Source organism: Diorhabda sublineata, chromosome 10 (genome assembly GCF_026230105.1).
Source record: "Diorhabda sublineata isolate icDioSubl1.1 chromosome 10, icDioSubl1.1, whole genome shotgun sequence".
NCBI lineage: Eukaryota > Metazoa > Arthropoda > Insecta > Coleoptera > Chrysomelidae > Diorhabda > Diorhabda sublineata.
Genome location: NC_079483.1, coordinates 10,749,755 through 10,775,204, shown reverse-complemented (window position 1 = coordinate 10,775,204; position 25,450 = coordinate 10,749,755). Strand labels below are relative to the sequence as shown.

General features: G+C 33.3%; 1 protein-coding gene across 1 annotated transcript; it reads left to right on the top strand.

The window, feature by feature from the left end:
- Positions 1-1,538: 1,538 nt before the first annotated feature.
- On the top strand, positions 1,539-24,080 carry LOC130450006 (H(+)/Cl(-) exchange transporter 5). The gene is made up of 16 exons (XM_056788169.1): positions 1,539-1,740; positions 1,853-1,941; positions 6,149-6,293; positions 8,584-8,610; positions 11,521-11,611; positions 12,498-12,747; positions 13,912-14,073; positions 16,708-16,855; positions 16,994-17,133; positions 17,223-17,405; positions 17,461-17,675; positions 18,467-18,675; positions 18,744-19,095; positions 20,149-20,312; positions 20,795-21,008; positions 23,403-24,080. The coding sequence occupies exons 2-16, from the start codon at positions 1,867-1,869 to the stop codon at positions 23,491-23,493; spliced, it is 2,466 nt and encodes an 821-aa protein (XP_056644147.1). The 5' UTR covers positions 1,539-1,740; positions 1,853-1,866; the 3' UTR covers positions 23,494-24,080.
- Positions 24,081-25,450: the final 1,370 nt, after the last annotated feature.

Here is a 25,450-nt window from a genome sequence, read left to right as displayed (position 1 = left end):
AAATATCGTAGATCGGTTTGGAAAAGAAACATAACAACGCAATACTAGTGGCAGTAACAACAAACACCCTCGGATATTTATAAATTAATCCACGATCTTTAGCTCTGATCCTCGCCCTAATATCACTCATTTTGTTGATTTTTCTTTTGTATCTATACCCTCACAAACGTAACTTCTATCTTTCCACTTTTTACAGCAAGTTCTCATATCTTCTATAATCATGCGGCAAGCGTCTTCCTGAAACTTGTTCTCTAAAAAATATATATCAATTATGTAATAAAAAAATCTTATTTCAGTACAATTACCTCTAAGACACACTTGAATTTTACAAGCAAATGGCTTACAAGGGTCTTTAGTTGACATTAATCATATGCACCAAAATCTTAATTACTCTAAAAATTGAAACGGAAAATTATGATTTTGACAACGAAATAATTTTGGTATGGAGTGTATTTCCCCCTGTCTTATGACTTAATATTTTTGACATTTGACAGAACATATTATAGTCGGTTCATTAAAGGAGAAGTTAATTTTTTATTTTCAGTTTTCAGTCCTTTACCAACATAAAAATAGAAATAAAAAAAATGAATAATTTTATGTTGATAGTGTATTATAGTATATATATATATATATATATATATATATATATATATATATATATATATATATATATATATATATATATAAGGAGCCGTTGTCCTTGATGAGGGGACCTAATGACCGTATTCACCGGGCGTTCATATGTGGTCAAAAAACATTTTTTTATGGGCTTATCCACTACCCCCATTCCTCGATTTCTACCAACTGTAACCGGTTTTTTGACAAGGCCTGGTTCAAACGCTGCAACATTAGTGGTGCTGGAAAAAAAAGAGAAGGAAAGTCATGGTTGCCTCGACCTCCAAACCTCATCCACCTAAGGCTTCCAGCCCAGAGGTCTATATAAAGCCTATTGAGAGGTCAATAACCTCTGGCTCCACGTTTATCAAATAACTAGTTACGACTTTACGACTCTAAGCGCCGTAAAACTGCACCTGCAGTAGGTCCTAGTGCTAGCTACGCGAAATCAGAGAGACGGTCAAATCCGAAGCTGGCTGAATTTCATTGCGCGGTGATAGTAATAATAAGAAAGTTGCTTCTTTTTGCATGTCACAGTTGAGTTGGTTTTAACTTTTTATTGTTTAAGAAATGTCTATAAACAAAAAAATAATTAACATTAGCATTAAGGGAATCGAGAATGTTTGTAATTTCTGTGCATATCTCCACTCATTTTAGCAAAATGATTTGTTCAAAGTAATATCGTAGAAACGTTAACAATTTGAGAAATCTGCATCATATTAGACTAAAGTTTAAAGTACCTCCAAACCGCCGGTAACATTTAAACTGGAGTTTATCTCTTAACGCCATCTATAAAACGTGAAAAAGTCGATGTTTGTGGTTTAAACTGACATTTGAAGTTTAAATTTCACTTTGAAAATTGAGCTTTTTAGAAACTTTGTTACAGGTTCTGTGACGTAATCTGAGATTTGACATTTTAGTTATTTGTTCTATGAGTATAGAAAAATTGACAGTTATGTGACATGATATCGACTATAGTTGACGTTTAACAACAGTAATAAATTGTCTAAAATCATTTTTTTTTAAATTGTACACGACGATTAATATTTAAGTGAAGTTATTAGTTAATCAAAAAATTTATTGAATTGGTTGTAAAATTTTAAGTTTGGAAAATTATTCAAAATGGTAGGTACATTGGAATGTAGTGACACTGCTACAAAAATACTTTTACTCAGTATTTAACTAGACTAGGACTAGATCGAATCATGAATTTTTCATTATTGTAAACATATTTCAGTTTGAAGCTTGATTATGGAAAAATATCCGCTGAAAAGGGGTGGTGTAATTACACTTTCTTCTCCGTCTTATCAGTCAATGAACAAAAAGGTAAGTGATATTTGATATTATTGGATTAATGGATTAGAAAATGAGCTGATAAAACATCTGTAATATTGCAGAATAGTTGAGTGCTATTATTTTAAATTGAATAATTATTTGTTATTTAATCATTATAATTTTTGCAATGATGGGTTAGATTATAACTATCATTATAATGAAAAATAAAATAGTATATTAATCTTTAACTAAACATAATTATTCCGAAAATATCGATAATCGTTTTAATGAATGGTTGTATTATTATATTATGAAAGAGTTCCAAATATCAGTTCCAAAATAACATACATACATGTTTGCTAATTTTAATTAAATCTTTATAATGATAGGATTTCTAGTAACTTGTAATTTTTTATCAGCATACAACATTTCACATCTTCTGGTGTAAATTGTCAAATATAGCAATATTTAGTAGAAATAAGAAATTCTGTAACTGGGAATTAATTAATTTATATTAAATTGGTAATTCAAGCTGATTAAAATTAATGCAATTGGTATGAATGAATTGGTATGATAAGAAAATAGGTAAAATAAAATGGGACAGAATCATATACAAATATATAAGGGAAATGATCAATAAACATCTTAATAGAACTAAAAAAAAGTTTGAAACAACTAGTTTTTGAGGAGTAAAGCGACTTATTACAATTGTCTAAATCATCTTTAGAAAAATAAGGTTTCAATTTCATTGTCACGATGTCTAAAATAAGAAATTTTCATACCCGGAGAAAGTAAATTAAAGTCGTTTAATCTATGCCCCAAATCTCAGCTTGTTTCTTGGACAAAATCAAATCATGTACTAAATAGTTTAAATCACTTTATATAAATAAATGCAGTTGGAACGAACCTCATATCGTTGATGCAAGGATCTGTTGTTAATGATTGATGAAAAGAAATATCTTATAATGCTTTGTTAATTTAGTTACAATGTCTAATCCCTCGTAAATCTTCAACAAAACTGTACAATAGGAGTAATCTCCTTTAAAAAACCTCATTTGCAGAGGTCGGCATAAGTCATACAACAAAATTTCATTAAGAGGAAAAGTGCAATGTCAAAATGAAATTATTGAAAGAAATTACGAAAGAGATTCGAAAAAGGGTTTCTGTGAATGTTCAAATTGATCTTTCCACTGCTAATATTATTTTCTTGATAATTTCTGAAATCCATTAGATTAAGTTTATGGGCTTATTTTAGTCAATTGCAGCATTCAAATGTTGAAAATCTTGTGACCGACTTTAGGAGTGGTCGGCAAGCACAAAACATTCGTCTTGTCGTCGGCAAAGTGCGGTTCCAGAGTCCTTTGTAGCTCTTTGGCTCCTTAAGTACGGCTGTCTCAAATATTTATGCAATGCCATTTCAAAAAAACATTATATTCCCCTCGATAGAATTGTGTCGATTCCAACAACAGGGGCAAAAAGTACGACCGACGTAAAAGAAAGGGTTTATTATTTTAAGATCAAGAAAACAATCACGTGATTCTTGTTTACCAAAAAACGCTTTGTGTGCAGAAATTCCGGGAAGAAATTTGTAAAGTTATGTGATAAGGGATTAACATTATCAATTCCAAGAATTTTTATTTCATCTCATTTAAATCACGTCTTAATCATAAAATACAATGGACAAGAAATCTAATTTTTTCGATGTTAGAAAAATTCCAATTCTTTTCGATGTTAATATTTGGTTCTTTGGTTAATAAGTTTGCCGACCATTGGTCTAGACCTACTACAATGGGAAAGCTTCACTAGCCTGACTATAGAAAGGCGTCTCACTGAAATGGTTAATCAAAACATTTGCGGCAACTGAGAGGCATGCCAAACTGTCTGAGAAGAGAATCAAATTCTTTTTCAATTACAATCGGAGGTCGGGAAGGGTGCGTGGACCTCTTGTAGAAACGCTGTCATTGGAAAGGCCTCACAGAAAGAAATCACAGACTGTCAGGTCACATAACATGCTGGCCACTCAACGAATCCTCGCCTGCCTATCCATTCTACAAAATGTACTCCCGCACAGATAATCCGTAGTGCGGCGAAACTCCATACTCCGTAAAATGACGGATGTTCCGAGTGTTGATTCGTTGTCCATTTGTCCATGTAAAAGCATTTCCAGATAATTTTGGCCCGTCACGTGATCCTCAAAAAAGTATAGATCCAGGAACTTCCCGCATGGATACCTGCTCATACACACACCCCAGGCAGGTTTAATTCTTGAGGATTCTGGTTGTTCCAGTTCAGCTTCTAGGTTGCTTCATCCGATTACAAAATGGAATGCTGGAATTGCGGATAATTCTGACTGTATCTGCGATCGAAATCATCCTCGTGAAGTATGTAGAGGAAACGCGGACGATAAACTCGATAGTGCATGCGTCGTAAAAAACGATCGGATATTTGAAGTTCTCCCCTGCAGATCGATTCGCTTGCTCAATTAACGCCAGTGCCACTGTTTCCATATTTTCGTTAGTTGTACAGATACCGGTCGTTCAGAACGCGGCGCGTCGGCTGCAGAGCCCGTTTTCAAGAATTTCTGGTACGTCTTCCAACTCTTTCTTGAAGCGTGAACTTGTATCGTTATTCATTCTAAAAACTCGGAAGAGCACGTGTTATCATGACACAGACACAACTGTCTAAAACACGAACATGCTTCGTTCTAACCTTTATCGACAGCGTTGCCAGACTTATGCCAACCTCTATATTAGATGATTATCCAACGAGTAATACTTAAGTGTTTTAACACGATTTTTCAAGTATTGATGATTGAATACGGTCGTTAGAAGTGTTTTTATGAAATGTGGCATAGGTATTCGTATGTGGTGATGTTTTATTCACATGTATGAATCACCTTTTGGATTTCAATGTATATATATATATATATATATATATAAATTTGGAGCTATTTTTCTTTTGAAGATTTTGGGTTGGGCTGAATTATCTGTAGCTATAGATGTCGCCCCTTTTAAAAACTGAACATTAGAAATAATAGACTACATAATCGAATAAAGTGAATGTATAAGTTGTAATGACACTATTGATTGTAAAAACCTTGGCATTCGTACACCTAACAACCTTGGAAAATGGACACAAAAGTGATAAAGCGGTCATCCTATTGCGACAAGACCAGAGTCACCGAGAAGTGGTCAGTGTGTGTGCGAAGTGCGAAGACGCGGTTCCGAAAGAAAATCCGAGAGACATAACCGATTCATTGTCGCTACATCGCTGAGAAATCGGGTCCTCACACGTATTCAAATCCAACAAGAGCCCATAGAAATACGAAGAGTGGCTGGACAGACAGAAAAAGACTTAAGTCAGCTAACCTGGATTCAAAAGATCAGTTACTGTCCCCAAAATAACCCCAGCCCACTGAGCAGTCCTCTGGAGAACACGTTAATTGGATTGACAAACAATGGGGGTCCGTTCTCAGCTCAGACGAAAGCAGAGAATGCCTGCATGGTAGCAATGGAAGAGGACAAGTTTACAGAAGATCCGGGGAAAGATTCGCGCAGTCCGCATAAAAGAAAACGTGGCTTTTGGAGAAGGTTCCTGGGAGGTTTAGGCGAGCATTTCAATGGAATCAAAAACTCACTGAAGAATAGGATAGGATAGAACTTATTAGATCCATAAACACGCGATTGGAAGCTGTTATTATGGCCAGGGGAGGAAACATTTAATTTATTTCAAATAAACTATTATTTGGACGAAGTTAATATTGTATTTTCCTGACTGTATGATATAATACTTTTTTATCGTTTATATAGTTTACTTTTCGTTTGATATTTTTTTTACTACCAAAAAAATAATTCAATAACAACATAGATCACTCATTATAAAGCTAAGACCAATTTTTTTATGTTTTAAATGTGTCCCATTAATACCGATTGGCTAAAGACTATACTGTACGAGGTTTTTTTTTTAAATAAACTTTTTTAGCTATAATATTTTTTGTTTTGAAACTCTTATAACCCAATTTGATAAATTGCAGGTCGATTGACCTACTCTAGCCACCTCAAATATTAACCGTGCTATTATCCGAATCTCTTTTGACCGATATGGGATATCGATCGCCTCCCAACCGCGTTGCGCATCCTCTATATTTATTCTTTATGGTTTTATTCGCCGTTCCTCAGTTTTTTCACTTGTTGTCTATTGAAAGTGTATTAATAATATGTTTAAATATGTTTGTGAGTATTTTCTTATTATGTGTTAGCACGCAAACGGGCATAGTAGGGCTACGTTCGTAGCTTCCCCGGATGAAGATATGGTGGACATTCAGACATCTGTATCCGTAGGAGGCGGAGATTTTCATCATACAACTAGATTGGGGGACGAAGAGAATGACGGCTTGTCGCATTGTAAGTTTTATTTGTTATATCAAGTTGTGAGATAGTTGAATGTATGGTTTGGAGAAATCGCTTTTTAGGAGTAGCAAAAAAATCTCGGGACTGTACGTAAAACAGGGATGGACTGATTTATTATTACGGTATGAATATATTTTTGTAATGCTCGGAGCAAGACTATAAAAATTGTTTCTCGTCATACGAAGCGCTATATAAAATATTATGTATTATTTAAAACAAATTAGACATTAGATTTGAATTATTACTGCCATCGAACAGCATTGTACTTTCTCCTACGACCACTTATGAAAATGATAGATTGTCCACTCATTTTTACCTAATAAAGTAGCTTAATTCACACATGTACTAAAAAATAACAAAAAATACATGTATTAATATGCTTCTTTTTCTTATGTTATATATGGTCTCGAATGATAGAGAGAATACGCGAATACAATATGGGTCTGACTGGGTGCCGAAAGGCAAAAAGCAAAAGGCCAAATTTAAGAAGACTGAAGAAGTACACAATACGATTTTTCGAGGTTATGTTATGTTTACAATAAAAATTGAAAGTTTGTTGTGATTTGTGTTCAAATACATATTAGTTTTTTATAATATATTCTTAGGCTACCAACCACTCAACTAAGGTTTTTTCTCAATCATAAAAATGAAAAAAGCACCCAGCAAGTAGTAGGTACAAACAAAATAGGCAGAGTGCCAAAAATAGCAGCAAAGTTTTTAAATCTTCCGAATCCAGAACAATATACTGACCACACCTTTAAGCGTTCTTTTGGTAGATGCAGGAGCAGATCTTACTGCATTAAAACGCCCCGGAGGATGGAAATCCTCTACCGTGGCCGAGCAGTACATTGATGACTCTGCAACTAATAGATTAATGACTGCTAATAAAATAATGAATGCCATTAGCAACATTAAACAAAGAATTTGCAAATAGAAACATTGAATACAGTATTGAATAAAATGCTAAACAACCCAAAAACAATGCAAGTTTGTGTACTTTATCTATACAGCAACAAGAGGCAATAAATACATATGTTAGGTATACCGCCAATAATGCATCATTACAAAATTCACTGCAATTTAGTAATTGTTATAATAACAACTTTACATTGAAGTTTTATAACATCTCAGAAAAAAAGTAAAACAAAATAATTAATAATTATTTAGTTCTTGTTACGTATCTAATATAACATCTTACACACATTTAAAAGTGGTAAAGCACCAGGAGACGATGCAATCACAGTGAACACACTAAAAGAGTTAGGAGGTCATATTGATCACACACTTGCAGATCTTCTAAACCTTAGCTTCGAGATAGGAGTTGTCCCAAATAAATTAAAGCTGGCAAAGGTAATATAAACTTACAAAGGGAACTCTTTACATGATTCCAGCAATTTTAGACTCATTTCCCTTTTATCATCCATAGGTAAAGGCTCTTGAAACCTGTGCCAACAATTGTCTCATAAAATACCTCAGTAAAATTGGCTATCTTCACAGCTCGCAGTATGGTTTTCGTCCAAAAAACAGTACTACACTAGCAATTTTATCTTCGGAAACCAAAAACGTCGCACGGTGCCAAATCTGGTGAATAAGGCTGGTGTTCGAGCATTGGAGTGCGCTTACTGACCAAATACTGCTTCACAGATAGCTCGTTATGGGCAAATGCGTTGTCCTGGTGTAAAATCTACGAGTTGTTCTTTTTCTTCATTTTATACGAACTCTTTATCGCAGTGTTGCCAAAACTGACAAATAGTAAGTCTGGTTGACAGTCTGACCCTTTGGAACCCATTCAGTCATCACAATACCGTTAATGTCGAAAAAAACGATCAACAATTTTAGGTGATTTATAATTTTCACTATATATAGGATGGCAATAAAATTAAATCAGTAAAATAAGTTGTTTTCATTGAAAGTTTCAACCAAATAACAGATTATGAATCTATTTTGCTTGGCAGTGTATAATTCAAACTAATCCTTTGTATTTTTCTATTAACTATTCAATTTTTTTTTATTTTATCCAACTTTGTATCAAATTACTAAATTGAAATCCACATATTTGGCCCTACAAGTATATAGTAAATATATATATTTATATATAAATATAAATATAACATGGTCGTTTCTGCTAATTTTTATTTCGTTTAATTCACTCAATTGCAATATAAGAAACACTCCATTTATATTTGTAACATTAAGTGAAAGTGTAATTTAAAAGTTCTACTAAATATGTAACCATTCCACTTGAGTGCCTAATAAATATTTATGAATGGTTTTTATGTTCCAGATTCCGTTTCATATTCAGGAGTACATGGTAAATAATCAATTTATTTTGAAACTAATTCACATACAGTACAAGCTCAATAATTCGGATCTACAATAAATCCTTAACACGTCTATTAACGAATCAATTGTCAGGGCATCACCGCCTTTTGGGACACCTGAAGGTGCTAAATTTAGCAGAGAATGCAACGTGTAGGCGCTGCTTCTTCAGAGCATCATACCTGGGGGTGTATGAAATGAATATCTTTGGTGATTAGAGCCATCCCACCCTTGAACTGTCTGAAACGAGTGGGATTTATATATAACCAGAGCATCCCCAATGCAACAGGGAAAAAAGGGGACACAATAGATTCTTTCTGTTGCAATGTAGATTATTTGGGGTATCTATACGTAGGAGATATTTTGTACAAGACTACATCTCATTGTTATGCTTCGAAAATACATAGACTTCTTTTAAAGGAGATTATTTTTATGGGGTTTTTGTGTCCCACTTACCAAAGTGTTAGTATTAGTCACTCAAGGTACTTGCTTTGATGCTGCAAGGCTTGCTCACCGAATCTGCAGATGTGGTTAGCTGCCGTGCCGTCGTTTTAAGGTGGTATTTGACTGGGTAGAAGATTGACCACCAGCGTCTAAAGGCACAAAAGTCAGCTGGCTTCAGTAGTTTTGGATGCTCATGGAATATTGTTCATTGGCTATCTTCAAAATGGAAAGACAATCAATAGTGAATACTACATAGAGTTGTTGAATTGTTTGAACGCAAAAATCAAGGAAAAACGTCGAAGAAAAAACCACTGTTTCACCAAAACAATTCATCGATTCACAAGTCGAGGGCAACGATGGTTAAATTGAACTAATTACATTTCGAATTGTTTTCTCCTCCAATGTATAGTCTAGATCTGGCTCACAGTGACTACTGATTTAAAAAAATTGCTCGGTGGTAAGAAATTCAGCTCAAATGAAGAAGCAATTGCTAAAACTGAAGCCTATTTTGGTACAAAAGACAAATCCTTCTACAAGTAAGGCATCGAGAAGTTGGAGAAGCGTTGCAATGATTGCATTGCTGTTGAAGGAAATTACATTGAGAATAAAATAGATTTCTGGCCAAAAAATGTGTCATACGACTTATTGAATGATGTGTTACATAATTTTGTACTTTAAAAGTTAATGAACTAAGATTATTTTTTATTAAAAATTGTTGTTTTTATTTGTTTCGCAATAGAATGTTTTCTCTTATCAATAAAGAAATATCGAAAAAAAATCCTAAATGATTATTTTGGTTTTAATTAGTCCGGATTATTGAGGTTGCGCTTTATTTTTTTGTTTCAATGTATTTCTTACCTAATTTTATCTGCTGTAATTTCAATTTTTTATCTTCAGTTTCTATGTATCTATTAAAAGTTGCATCTTTTCATACTAGATCATTGATACTGCACAATTCCTTGATTTTTTATTAATTAGATTTATTATTTCCTCTTCTTCACCACACAACCCAGTTTTCTGCTATATTTTACTTAGTAAAATACGGGAGTTGCTACTTAAGTTTTGAGATAGACAATTAAAAACAAATATTTATAATTGAATATGCCTTAATTGTTTTCCAAAATGCTATCTATTGAGATCAATACACTTTTGCGTGCGTCTGAACCAATTATCGAAGCATTTTTCCCATTCCGATTGAGGATCAACATCAACCGCTTCTTCAGGTGTAGAAAAACGTTGACCTCGTAGTTTATTTTTGATCTGGAGGAATAAGAAGAAATCTTTGGACTGCACTGCGGATAAATTCGAAGCTTTGACTGTTCGAACAGTTCTAGCAAACAAATGCTGGTGTACCATCCAAAATTAATCGTTTCACGCTGCTCTGATGGAACGGTGGCGACGTATTCAGTTATTCCGAACACAAAACAGGCGATCATCTGCTTCAAAGTGCTTCGTGCGCGAAAAACTTTGGTTGAATTTGATTCGTCTAGAAAGACCTATACAGTCGATTTACGATCTTATAGACGTCTTTTGGAGCACCGCGACTGAATTTTTTCAGCATTTCTTTGCACCCATCGATACACCCTTTTTTGAGCGATCTTGTAGGATCAATTTACGCACAGTTTCGATGTTTCTTTCTGGCACAACAGCCTTTTTTGGACAAAATTCATCCTGTAGTGAAGTGTGATTACAATTGAATTCGGGAAATCAACGAATCACTATGGCTCGAGATGGTGCTTCATCACTAGTGGCGGTTTTCAAATTTTATTGGTGGGGAATGGATAGATTGTACGGGGAAACATTTTTGAGAAAAGACCGCTGAGTTACTATTTGTGCGTACTGGATAGTGCGCGTTCATTTCAATTTTGATTGATTTCAGGCAAAGTAAATGTAACTAAGACATTATACAGAGTATTAATGAAGAAGTAGCTTCAAACTAATTATATATGTAAAAAATTTACGTTCTTACAGAAAATTTTGCACACATCCCATAGATCCGCCACTGCTCTTTACCAAAAGTCGAAGCGAGTTAATCGGCATAATGCTGTTGGTTTAATCCACGCCACCTTCACGAAATTCATCCCGTAGTACGACCACGATTGAATTAGGAAAATCAACGAAACACGATGACTCAAACTGATGCTTCATCACCAAAAATCGAAACGAGTTGATGGGCATCCTCCTGCTGGTTTAATCTACGTCGAAAATCGTAGAAAATTATACTACGCGATGTAATTCCAGTTTTTGTCCAAGATGAATGTTTTAAGTATCTCGCACTTATATGAAAACACGTTCTGAGCATGTCCACCATTAAGATTGTTACACTAAGAGATGTCAATGTCAGATTTTACATATCCACATCAGTGTTGCCATATCTCAAAATTAAAGTAGCAACTCTCGGTTATTATGAAATTGTTCAAAAGTTTTAATGACCAAAAATAAACGTTAATGTTTTTAGAAACCGCAGATATTCCTGGAATTGGACAATATGAAGATTTTCACACAATTGATTGGCAACGGGATATTGCCAGAGATCGTATGCGACATAGGTATGTGATGTTTATTGAAATAAAAAAGTTTTTACAAGCTATTCCATTAGTTTTTCGTTGATATTATATAGATAACAGTGTTAAAAGAGAAATTATCATTTTCTACCAATAATATATTGAAGACAGTACCCAGTTTTCAAATACTATTCTTGATTTTTTTACTATCATTGGTTTTTTCCATTGTGAATATGATAAAGTAATTCAATTATGTACGTATTGAACTATTGCTGATAGATTAATCTGGTAGAAGTATACAGAGGTATCACGAGAAAGCAAATTATTTGGTAAAATGGGGGCTAAGTCTTCTTTCACTGGACCAGAATCGTTGTACTTCCTAGGGGGTGTTCAGTTGAAAAGAAGAACTTGAAAACACATGAAGCACTATAACGGGAGTCTAAATCTGCACCAGATACTCCCCAAAAACTGGTCTTATGAGTACATCGACTTAAATAGGAACATTTCACTTTCTCAGAGTTCTAAACATGATAAGAAAATAAAAATAAAAGACATATGCTACTGCAGGTTTTGTGGCCGTCTCACATAACATGAAGCACTATAACGGGAGTCTAAATCTGCACCAGTTATTCCCCAAAAACTGGTCTTAAGAGTACATCGACTTAAATAGGAACATTTCACTTTCTCAGAGTTCTAAATGGGATGAGTAAATAAAAATGAAAAACAACTGCTACTGCAGGTTTTTTTACCGCCTGAAATAACAGCATCTATTAAATGAGATTATACAAAGAGCTGTAGCATACATATCCAGTCCAGTACTAGCAAAGGGATGACAAACGAGATCTTCAAACTCGCAGTACATGTAGAAATCCATTACATTTTAATCTATCCATCTACGGCTTATTATTTTATAATATTTTTCTTTTTTCAGGCACATTGTTAAAAAGAAGCAAGATTCAATATGGAACCTGTTAGAAGGGGTGCACGATGCTTGGTCGGGTTGGTTGTGCGTATTATTAGTAGGATTATTTACTGGCGCTATAGCCGGTGTTATAGATATAGGTGCTAGTTGGATGACAGATTTAAAATTTGGTATATGTCCGCAGGCGTTCTGGTTAAATCAGGAACAATGTTGTTGGTCATCAAATGAAACTAGTTTTGAAGCCAAGAATTGCTCGCAGGTAAAAACATTATTACAGAGCTTTTACTGAGGTCCTTAGAAGTTCCTTTTTGATTTTGGTTCCCTAAATGTCTCTTTTTTGCAAATTGGTTCCTAAATTTTGCATCAAAGATTGTATGATTTATATATATATATATATATATATATATATATATATATATATATATATATATATATATATATATATATATATATATTTACCACATTGCCGGATACTTTAATTTGACGATGGTGCTCAGAAACACTTTTTTTTCAATTGTTTATGACTGCCAAATGAAATTAAACATAGTTATATGATTGGAAGTGGAAATTATCACATTTAGCTACTTTTTTTTTGAAAAACAATCGTCAGTTACTCATCATGTCAGTACAAATATATGCGTTAGTACACTTTTTACTAACACTTCCTTTGATAAATTTCCAAGAAAATGTGTGTAATATACCAATATTAGGCAGTTTCAATCTGAAATAAAGAACACCATGATTGAAATCTGGGACTTGCTACTGCCCTCCAGTAATTGGCAAATGATATTCCAAACTATATACAAATTTGGTGAATATATTGATTAATGACAGTAGTGACTTTATTTCGATGGGACACTTTCCCCTTATTTTTTGACAAAAACGGCGAGAATTGTCAAATCGGAAAGGTTTAGGTTAAGTTAGGTTGAAAATACAAGGCCTCACACATCTTTGGCAACTCGTGGGAAACTATTGGAGTTTGACTGGGAAGTGATGACACATCCACTATACAGCCCTGATCTGGCACTATTTGATTAGCATTTATTTTGAATGGTCAAACTTTCACAAATGACGATGACTTTCAATCGCACCTGGTTCAGTTTTTTGCTAATAAGGACGTCTCATGTTTTTTTCATATAGTACATAATAACGCTAAAATTGAATTTATATATTATTGATATCTATGAGTAAAATTATAGGTCCCCGAAAGTCCTTTTTTTCATGTTTTGTTCCTAAAGTCTCTTTTTTTTTTGAAAAAGCTACGTGCTAAAAGACCTGCTATTAATATTCAACTGTATTGCTAATAAGAATAAAAATTATTAAACATGAAGTTTATCTTTGACTCTACGATTAACCCACTATCGCTTTTACCAGGTAGTTAAATTTCAAACGTTGAACTACAACGAGAATTTTATTGTTTTAGTGGCAGACATGGGCTGAGCTCTTAGGCCAAACAAGAGCCGGCGCAGGTGCCTATATTATTTCATATTTATTTTATATAATATGGGCTCTTCTATTTGCTGCCCTATCAGCTTCCTTGGTGCGTATGTTCGCCCCTTACGCATGTGGATCTGGTATACCAGAGGTAAGTTGTTGGTACCATTAAATGATTGCCTATAATTTTCATTAATGTTTCACAACATTTGTTAATAATTAAAAGATCGATTTATAAATGAAAACTACAATAGTGATCTGTCGGAAACTCATTTCAAACAGGCTTTCATTTAAGCGTAAACTGTAGTACTCAAACGGTTTGATTCAAATTTCAAATATGTGGCATATAATAATTTTATTTTTATATTTTATTAGTCTATTTTCACTTACAGTTACTATAGCGTGTGTAAACAATACATATAAGTGGAAGCACTTTATAAAATATCCTTTCCCGGGTATAAACATTTATTATTTCTACCCCTGGAACTATTTCAAGATATACATCCCAGAATTATTTTACTCTGTTGGCTAACCAACCAACGATTTGTTTTTATTTTTGTCTTTTTGTTAGATTATGTTTTATCAGTATGAGGAAAATAATATAATGATTTCGTTTTTCTTTTTTCTCCAAAGAAAGTTTACTGAAATCAATTTTCAAAATAGCATTATGAAAGTACAGTGGCAGAAATTTTTGCCCATTATATAATGATCTAAGCAATTGATAGTAGGGACCAGGAAGGACCTTATTTAGTTTGATTTGTGAGCCTCTATACTATACCTTATCAAAAAATTGGGATAAATCTAGGAAGGGTGCAGACCAGTACCTTTTGGAGATTAGATCTTTTTGATTTGGTTGTATATGGGCATTGATTGCTAAACCAACTAAATGAGAAAACAGTGACTTTGTTTACTGCACAGATGTGCAATAAGACTATTTTCCTTATATTTTAAAATTATTATTATCATCAATAATTATTATTGTTTATATTATTGTCCTTCCTAGTATGTAATTTCGAATGGTGTTGTGAGTTGACAACTCGAAATAAAACTGTCCAAAGAGTTTTTTAAAATGCCAACGTTTCGATTTTTTTATTTGATCTTTATCAAGGCTAAAAATACAGGGTGCGGCAGCATAACTTCCTTTTTTCAAAAGTTAATAAAACTTATTGTATGAATCAGAAAATTTTTATTCGTTTTTTATAATACAGGCACATACATAAAGTTTTGTTTTACTGAGTTTTGAAGATCAAATCAGTTAGGTGACGTCCCCCATTCTCCATACACTGAGTAAACCGATTTCTGGCGTTTGTCATGACTCTTGCCAGCATAGCAGGCGTTATGTTGGCAATTTCTTCCTGGATGTTCGTCTTCAAATCTTGTAGGGTCCTTGAACGGTTCACATACACACGGGATTTCAAAAAACCCCGTAGGAAATAATCACAAGGGGTCAAATCGGGAGAGCGGGCTGGCCACTCCAAATCGCCCCTAATTGAGATAAGGCGCTCTGGGAAGTGTTCCCTCAAAACAGCCATCGATGTTCTTGAAGTGTGTGCCGTTGCTCCGTCTTGTTGGAACCAAGTGTCCCCTAAGTCCAACTCATCTAGCCGTGGGAAAAAAAATTCCTGTAACATGTTTACATACCGGTGCGAATTCACTGTCACTGTGACTTCATTTTCCTCAAAGAACCAGGGACCAATAATTCCACGTGAGTAAATTGCACACCACACTGTGACTTTAGGTGAATGCAAAGGGCGTTGATGCAATTGTCGAGGATTGGTATCAGCCCAGTAGCGCACGTTTTGTTTGTTTACGGATCCACACAAATGAAAATGGGCTTCATCACTAAAAAAAACAATAGCGTCCTCAGGAACGACTTCCAGAAAAACCTCACACGCGTTCCTCCGAGAATTGAAGTCACGTTCAGAAAGTTCCTGCACAATTGCCATCTTGTATGGATAAAAATGAAGATCATCATGAAGTATTCTCCTCACAGAACGATCGGAAAGTCCAAGGGCAGACGCATGTTTGCGCGCAGAACGCCGTGGTGATCGCAACACTGAAGTTCTAACTAACTCAATGTTCTCCGGTGATCTAATGGGCCGAGGGACTCCAGTTCTTCGTCTTGTCACACTTGCAGTTTGTCTGAACGTAGTGACCCACGTAACAATTGATTTCCGGTCCGGGACAGGGGCCAAGGGGGCTAAATTAAAGCGATTCCGAAAGGCGCGCTGGGTTGCGATCACAGAACATCCGCTCGAAAAGTAAACCTCAACGGCAAACGCACGCTCCTCACTGTTCCAACGCATGATGGCGACTGAACTGTGCCGGGACAAAACTTTATAGTCCCCCCTCTCGAACGAGACCACTAGCACTCCGTTACGACATCTACCGACTAAATGGCGAACTTTTTAAAAAAGGAAGTTATGCTGCCGCACCCTGTATATGGTACATCATAACTCAAACATTGATGAAGATAATCAAGTGAACAAAAAATTTTGAAATTAGATGAGAAACAATAATCAGTGTATCGATATAAATATCTATCCATGTATTTGTTGTTATAATATAATATAATTTTATTGTGAGTCCTCAACCCGCAACACTATTCGAAATCATATTAATAAATACGTTTACAATGAATCTCTTCTACAATCCTTATTACAAACACTAACTACTATTGAATAAAAAAAAAGAAAATAATGAGAGTAACAAGTTTCATGAAAATTTCATGATGTAGTATTCCTTTTTTGATAGATTTATATGAATCGAAAAGTTCATTTTTCAGATCAAGACTATTTTAAGTGGATTTATAATAAGGGGGTATCTTGGAAAATGGACACTTATAATAAAATGTGTCGGTTTGATACTTTCAGTATCAGCTGGTTTGAGTTTAGGTAAAGAAGGACCGATGGTACACATAGCATGTGCTATAGGTGAGTATTATACATATATGAGTCTAGTTTTTATCAGAAAACTTTTACAATGAATAAAAATAAAAAAAAAATGCTTTAAGACATTAGTTACCACAGCAGTTCACTATTTCCTTTTTATATAGACTTATATCCTTATAGGTAATATTTTCTCTTATCTATTTCCGAAGTATGGAAGAAATGAAGCAAAGAAAAGAGAAATTTTATCGGCTTCAGCAGCAGCTGGTGTCTCAGTTGCTTTTGGAGCCCCAATTGGTGGAGTTTTGTTCAGTCTTGAAGAGGTAATTGATATTGTTTTAATTTAATTTTTTAAATATAATTCAATTTGCTATTGGTACATATGAAATTGTTATAAAATTTAATATTGTAGGTGAGTTATTATTTTCCTCTAAAGACACTCTGGAGATCATTTTTCTGTGCTTTGATAGCTGCTTTCGTCTTAAGATCAATAAATCCATTCGGAAACGAACATTCCGTCCTATTCTATGTGGAATACAACAAGCCTTGGATATTTTTTGAGTTGATTCCATTTATTGGCCTGGGTATTATCGGGGTAAGTAGATTATTTCAAAAATAAAAACAATGTAATTTTCATTTTTTCGTTTCAGGGATTAATTGCAACGATATTCATCAAAGCGAATATATATTGGTGTAAATATAGGAAATCTTCAAGATTGGGACAGTATCCTGTAACAGAAGTACTATTAGTTACCGTTATGACAGCCATAATCGCTTATCCGAATCCTTACACAAGAATGAATACCAGTCAACTAATATACCTTTTGTTTAGCCAGTGTGGAATTGCAAATTCAGATGACTTGTGGTAAGAACATCTTGAATTACTGAAAGTTTATCCCAAACCTACCTTGTTATTTTCGCATTTCTATAATCTGGTAAACTACATCTTTCAAAGTAGTCCTAATTTGAATTGCTTTCAGTGGAATCAAAAAATCCTTTTCAACAGCCTGTTTATCATTGAATAGGTGTCTTTTGAGGGGTATCTTTTATTTGGAAAAGAGCTAAAAGTCTTAAGGAGTTACGTCAAGTCTGTTAGTCTGTTAGCGAAGCATCTCTATAATCTGGAGTGTGATATCTTCCAAAGTAGTCCCCATTTGATAATGACTCGTCCACGGCTGTGTTTCCATTTTCTGGAGCAGTCTGAAAAGTCAATTTTTGGAATTGCCTTCAGTGGAAATTGTCATAGCTATAAAGTTAAAAAGTTATTCCCCGTTATGTTTCTACTGTTATAAAATATTCACTGTATTGTATCTAAAATATGGCGACAAAAACATGAAGAAACAAAAAATAGTCTTTACAACTTTTTCTACCAAAGATTTTTTAGCTCTATTACTAGCCAATAAGCGACAAATTCGTCTTTGTATTTAATCTTACTGAAATTATCTTCCCTTGTACAATTCTTAATGATAGGTTCCTTATCTACGTTTGTAAGCCAATTATGGTTTTACAAAATGAGAATAACTGATAATATTTTCACTATTCGATGACTGATTATTCTTTTGCACTTGTAATCAGGTGCTTCGCCGCAGTTTTTGCTACTCTTAACCGTCATTGTATTTTGATATTTATATGATTTAATTGGTTATTAATTTTTAGTGATTACAATCGTAATTTTACTGATGTCAATTCGGCTATAGAGATTGCAGCTGCAGGTCCTGGAGTTCATAGGGCGGTATGGTTACTTATTTTAGCTCTTATCCTCAAGTTAATCATGACCATATTTACCTTTGGTATGAAGGTGCCTTGTGGTCTATTTATTCCTTCTTTGTGTTTGGGAGCTATTGTTGGCCGTATTGTAGGAATCGGTAAGTACAATATCTATTTTTTATCTATATACAACTGATATGTAAGTAATATTTGATATCTATTGAAGGTATGGAACAATTAGCTTATAACTATCCTAAAATTTGGCTGTTCAGTGGTGAATGTTCGACGGGAGACGATTGCATTACACCTGGTCTTTACGCTATGGTGGGAGCTGCAGCGGTATTAGGAGGTGTTACTAGAATGACTATTTCGCTTGTTGTTATAATGTTCGAATTAACAGGCGGAGTAAGGTACATTGTTCCTTTGATGGCGGCCGCTATGGCAAGTAAATGGGTAGGCGATGCGTTAGGTAGACAAGGTATCTATGATGCGCACATAGCTTTAAATGGATATCCATTTTTGGATTCGAAAGATGAATTCCAACATACTTCGTTGGCAGCTGATGTCATGCAACCTAAGTAAGTTTAGATTTTTGCACGATGAAACTCATATAAAAAAACTGAAAGGGTGTGTCGAAATGAACAAGCTTTTAATCTTAAGGCCAGAAATTCCAACATTTTTTTTCTTTTTCAAAATATAACTAGTTTTATTTGATACATTTACATCATATTCCCAACTTATTAAAAAATCATATCTAACTTTGGAAATTCAAGTACGTTCCTGTTGTAAAGCTTTCCGTGGACAACTGGGGGTGTACCAGGACAACTTTGGGAATCACTGCTTTAGGTCATTACTTTTTTATCAAATTATAACGTACAAAGGATTTATTAAATAAAATATGAGGCAAACAGCCATTTGTTAGCATAAATTTAATCTGTTGTTGAAACTTTCCATAATCACTCTGCATAACATGGCTGAATTCCGTTGATGTAGAATTTAATGCGTTAACTTCCGTTAACCCCATAAGAAGAAATCTGATAGTATTAAAACACAATTCGAGGGACCAATTTTGAAACTAGAGAGAATATTAAAAGTAAATTTCTCGTGCAGTCATTGAATTTTATACATTAACAATTACTGCTGTATCAGATTCAATTTGAAAAAAGAATAGTCCAATAATACCCCCAGTTCAAAATCTGCACCAATAATTGATAAATTGTGGATATATATGTTTTGCGATAAACAATTTTGGTGATTGACTAAACCAAAATGAAAATGTTCTTCATTGCTTAGGATTATTTCATTTGAAAGTTTCTACACGATTTTTTTCTCAATTTGTGGTTATTAGGTTTCAAATATTTTGTTGATGGGAGTTGAGGCTAGATGTTTTAAAATTAATTTTGAAAATAATGCATTGTTAGTATTTTCAAAAGAGTTTAGTATTAAGTTAAATAATCAACAGTTTTAATTTAAATGAAAGAGGGTTAGTGGCAGTTTTGCTTTTCTAACTTTAAGCTTTCTTAACCAAATAAAACATTATTTTCATAGATGAAACACGATTATAATATTAAAAATTTTAAAAATATTAAACTCGATAGGTATGCAAACTTGTAATGTTGCTTATGTTTTAGGAGAAATGAAACATTGAGTGTTCTTACTCAAGATTCAATGACTGTCGATGATGTAGAAATTTTATTAAAAGAGACTGAACATAAAGGGTATCCCGTTGTAGTATCCAGAGAGTCTCAATACCTAGTAGGTTTTGTAGTTAGAAGAGATCTTAATTTAGCAATAGGTAAGTAATTTATTTTTTTAATAATGCCTTATTTTGATATTGATAATCAAATCAACTGTTGTATTATACAAACAGGAATTCAAAAAATTTATTATTTTCATAGATAAACCCTTCAGTTTATAAAAATATGTCTATAATTAATTTTTTTTTTCATTTTTGTAATATTTAAAGCTAAACAATGTGATTCGCACGTTTTAAAAGTTCTCATTGATTCAGATTAATTTTCTTCTATTTTTCTTTTAAATCTCCATACCTAAGAGAGAGAGAGAAAGAGGTTCGTTAGGTTTTTTCGGATGGACTGAAGTAATTTTTCATGTTGAGGAAGGGATCTATTGGGTTTAGCCCTGATATAGGAATTACTCCTCTGCAGGTGGTTCTTCACATCTTAAAACTTATTCCTAGAAGTGTTTTTCTATAACAATTGAAATTTAAAACAATTAGTACTATTTATATTTATTCAAATATATAATCTTTCATTACAGCCAATGCGAAAAGAATGGTCGATGGTATTTGCGGTCAATCCTTGGTATTATTTACCCAGGGAAATACCCCGCAAACTTTGGGACCTCCACCTCTGAAATTGAAGAAAATACTGGATATGGCCCCAATTACCATAACTGATCAGACACCTATGGAGACTGTTGTAGATATGTTTAGAAAATTAGGTCTAAGGCAAACACTCGTTACACATAACGGGTAAGTATTGTATTAACATTAAATAATTATTTTTCATTACTCTTTAAATTTAGTCGTACTCTGTTTCTTCAAAGAACTATGAGACTTTTATTTAACTTGTGAGGTAGGACGGGACAGTTCTTGTTTACATTCTGCAGGTTCTGTACGGTAGCATTTTCATGTCGAAATTTCTGCTAGTGATTTAAATCTTATTAAGAATTTATGAGATGAACTAAAGAGATATGTTCGGGCTAGAAGTCCTGCATCAGCCACGAAATCGGACCTCAAAACGGCGCTCACTGAAAGATTGGGTAGCATTGAACAAGATCAATTTTGGAGAGTCTTTCCATCCAAACAGCCTTCACATTCATTTCTGTCTCTACCGTTCATCTTCTTCCATGTATTTTTCAGTTTCCAAAACCATCATGTCAATATCTTTGTGTTGCGGGGATTTCCAGAACTTTGGCAGAAACATTTAATATACCGTTCGCATCTAAATTAAAAGTGACTTCAATTTTTGGAACTCCTCGAAGCTCAGAAGGAATGCCAGAAGGTTTCCTATCATATTATTGTCTTTTGTCATGGCTCTGCGAATACTGGAATTGTAACTGCTGGTTGATTATCTGGTCAGCAGGAATGTAATGACATAAGTTGTTGAGTCTTGTTGCAATTACTTGGGTGTTAAGTGGTACTGACTAGAAGAGGATTCATACGGGATTACATTCCCCTCCAAACATAAATTGAGGGTTCTAGACGTTTTTTTTATCTGTTGTAAATTTTATTTTTATATTACTACTCTCTACCAGACGATTAGCATGTGATAATTTTATTTCCTTGTTATTAAAAACATATCAATACAATTATATGACCCATAACCGTTTTCTACAAAGATAATTTTCAAGTAAATAAATTCACGCGGTTTTTATGTGATACTGTTATGTAAACATAAAAATTGACATTTGTTGGGTTCATTAGAATAAAACTCCACTTATGCCACTTATATTTGGGTTATCTGTAAATAAGTCTGATAATTTTTGTTTTATTTATTTAATTAATTTGAAACAGCTGGGGTATGAGTGTTCAATGTTTTTGTGTAATGTACCATATATCGCAAAAATAATATGCTGCTAGTACACATTTCTACAATTTACATCGAACCATGTATGGTCACTATAATGTAACTAAGTTAGTTATATTTATACTGATCACACTGTTTACTTATACTTGTTGCTTAATGGAAGCTTTTCCCCTTATATTAACCTGCTGCGATCGAGTAATTCCTTTTTATTTGCTATATATTATTTCCAATTTTGTTTCCTTCTGTTAGAATTATTCCTCCAATTCTTCTATCAATTTCACTTTTTTTTTAAATAAAAATCTTTGATATGAAAATTTTGTAGGTGCTTTCTGGGCAACAATTACAATCAAAATTTTCAAATTTTCTATTTATTCATTTTTACATTTTGTTTTTTTATATTTAAATAAACTGTTTCTATCAAAAAATCTCGTGGTACTTTGGTTAATTTGATATTCAAATATCTTTTTCATTTTTGATTTTTTGTGGTTGCCAATTTCTTATTATTTTATATTTCCTGCCTATTTGCTTGACTTTTGTATTATTTTTTATTAGTTATTATTATAATTATTATTAAGCTTAGAGCTGGTATTATTTACCCATCCTGGTTACAAGTATCAAAAGGATTACAAGTTTTCCCTGCTTGTGATCCAATAACCTAGCATGCTATAACCCAGGTATTTGTAGGTTTCCTCATGCTCCATTGTATTTACGATAACTCCATTGGGTAGTTGCACATTTCCGTTAATAACAATGTCTTTCTTCATATGTACTTAGTCTTGTACTTGTACTTAGTCCAAACTCCATATGTATATATCAGTGGAGAATCTATGTGTATCGACGAGGTGATTCGACGCATATGTAGATTCGTTCGCCATCCCTTCATCATTGTTGAAAGGAATCTTACAATAGTTGGGTGGTTCAGTGCTTGCCGAAGTATCACAGAGTCTACAAGAAGTTGTTGTTTACACCCTTGGTAATCTCTTCTGCAATCTTTCTGTTCCTCAGCTAATATATTATTTTTTAATTTCCTTGACGTGCCTATAAATTCTGTAAGTATTCTATATAAAGTGTCTGGGCTTATGTATCGTCTGGGTTATGTAGGACATGGGTAAAATGTTTCGCTTGCTTGGTGGTATATTGGATTAAGTCAATAATTTCCTGTGGTACAAAATCAACAAACTGTTTAACGTTACTATTGAGGTTTTTGAAGGAGATTACATTGATGAATAAAAACGTTTCCGAACACTGCCTGATCTAATTATTATAAAATATTTTTCAAAATCGTCCATGAAATGACTGCGTAAAGATTATTCAAAATTAATTTTTCGTTTTTTCAGACGATTACTTGGAGTGATAACGAAAAAAGATGTGTTGAGGCACATCAAACAGATGGACAACGAAGATCCGAACTCTGTCCTCTTCAACTAATTTTTAAAGTTTATTTTCCCCGTGTACAATTAGTTTCTTTATGTATACTATATTGATTAACATAATATTTAAGTTTAACTAAATAATATCCACATTATACAAGATATTTATTATTTTTGTAATTATACACACCACACAATTGTCTTCCCTATTATAAATATTTTGTTTCTTTAAATATATATGAAATAGAATGTTTCAAATAAATTTGACGGTTTTAAAATATTCCATTCCTATAAATTTTGTTGTAGCTCCTTTTCTTGGTTTATCGAACATTCATAATTTTGATAATTATTGCAAACTTAATTGTGATGTAGATTGTCACGTGTTGTAGATAAGCGTAAAAAACTATAACTAGAAAATATCAATACAAAGTGTTTCAAGTCCCTTTACCTTAATATTTTGTCACTGATTTTTCTTCGTATTTCGATTTTTAATAAATCTTTTGCTTTATAGTATTTCTAACATTCTATTTGGTAATTTTATAAATTATGATGAAAAGTACTTGCAAATATGTATATTTATGTAATTATGTGGTTTCTAGATAATGCTCAGAATAATATATGTAATAAAATACATTTTTATATCCAGTTGTTGTTTTATTTAAAACTTGTTACACATTAAATGAAAAACAAGTCTCTCCAATTATATATATAACTTTCGAAAAGTCGTAACATAGTTTACTTTATTTTACTTAAATTTGGTGATTTATATATTTGATTGTTTAAAAACTAATTTTGGCAAACTTATTGATTTTCCTTTTTTTATTTGTGTATTAGTTGAAAAAATCTCGTTTTCTATTTGGATAGTTCAATTTCTTGGAACTAATAATTTATGGATGTTTTTGAATAACGATCTGAAGTACATTTGGATAACACCTTAGTTTCTAAATTTGAAATTACTAAAATATCACTATTTGTCACTCGCTCTATAATAGTTTCCTGAAGATTCACATCACTAACGAAACAGTTTGTAGGAGATTTTAGTTTACTGTTTCATGATTTCTTTATAAGATAAATACACCAGTTATTAACAGTGTTCCGATAATTGACACCTGAAGGTTAAAGAAGCTAACTCCACGTTCCAGGGCCATTTTCAATACAAAAACTTAATAAATTTGATATTTGGTAATACTGTACCACTGTATGAAACAAATCGGCTGATAACTGCTTGTCATTTCAAAATGTGAAAAGTTTCGTTACCCATGTGAAAAAATTTGAGAGATTAGTAAAAGTAAATGAATCAGATATTATTTTTTAATGAGTTGGAACTTCTGGAACTGTTGGTGATATTCATACTGCTTACACCTTTCGAGTTCAGAGTTATCGTCTTCAGAGACAAAAGTTCTTGGTAGCGATGAATCCAAGTTTGAGTTATTCAGTCCAAAACGTTCGACGCAGTCCCCAAGAAAACATGATGCTAGACTGTGTAGTCCCAACGATAGTTCAGTTATGGTCTGGGGCTACTTTTTTGACCATGGAATTGGCGATTTTATCATAATTAATGACATTATAAAAAAGGAACAGTACAAAAAAATTTTAGAACAAAATGCCGTACCGGGTTTGCGATTAATTGGAGATGGATTCATGTTCCAACAGGACCATGATCCCAAGTATAGTTCCGAATTATGCAGAAGATATTTGGAAGAGAAATAGGTACAATGGGTGTTAATAAATATGGTTTGGCCTCCTCACAGCCCCGATTTCAATCCCATGGAAACTGGAGACAATTCTGGACCTTTTCTAATGAAAATATAAGATGAAGTGTACGTTATATAATGTAATCTCGGTTACAAGCAAAAAATGTTAATTATCAAGTCAATTATTTTATGTGCATCAGCTGAAATCAAAATTGACCAAATTTGGCGGAATATAATTATGAGAAGAACATTCTTATCTATTTGTAAGACATTGCCAGATTAAAAATTCTCATTAGAATTGGACTTTTAGATTATCATTCT

What these genes read in the sequence shown, in the direction of transcription:
- LOC130450006 (XM_056788169.1), top strand. Translation starts at nt 1,867, where the DNA reads ATGGAAAAATATCCGCTGAAAAGGGGTGGTGTAATTACACTTTCTTCT. An exon ending in GAATGACGGCTTGTCGCATT is followed by an intron (nt 6,294 to 8,583) that starts GTAAGTTTTATT and finishes TTTATGTTCCAG; the next exon opens with ATTCCGTTTCATATTCAGGA. An exon ending in GTGGATCTGGTATACCAGAG is followed by an intron (nt 14,074 to 16,707) that starts GTAAGTTGTTGG and finishes TTCATTTTTCAG; the next exon opens with ATCAAGACTATTTTAAGTGG.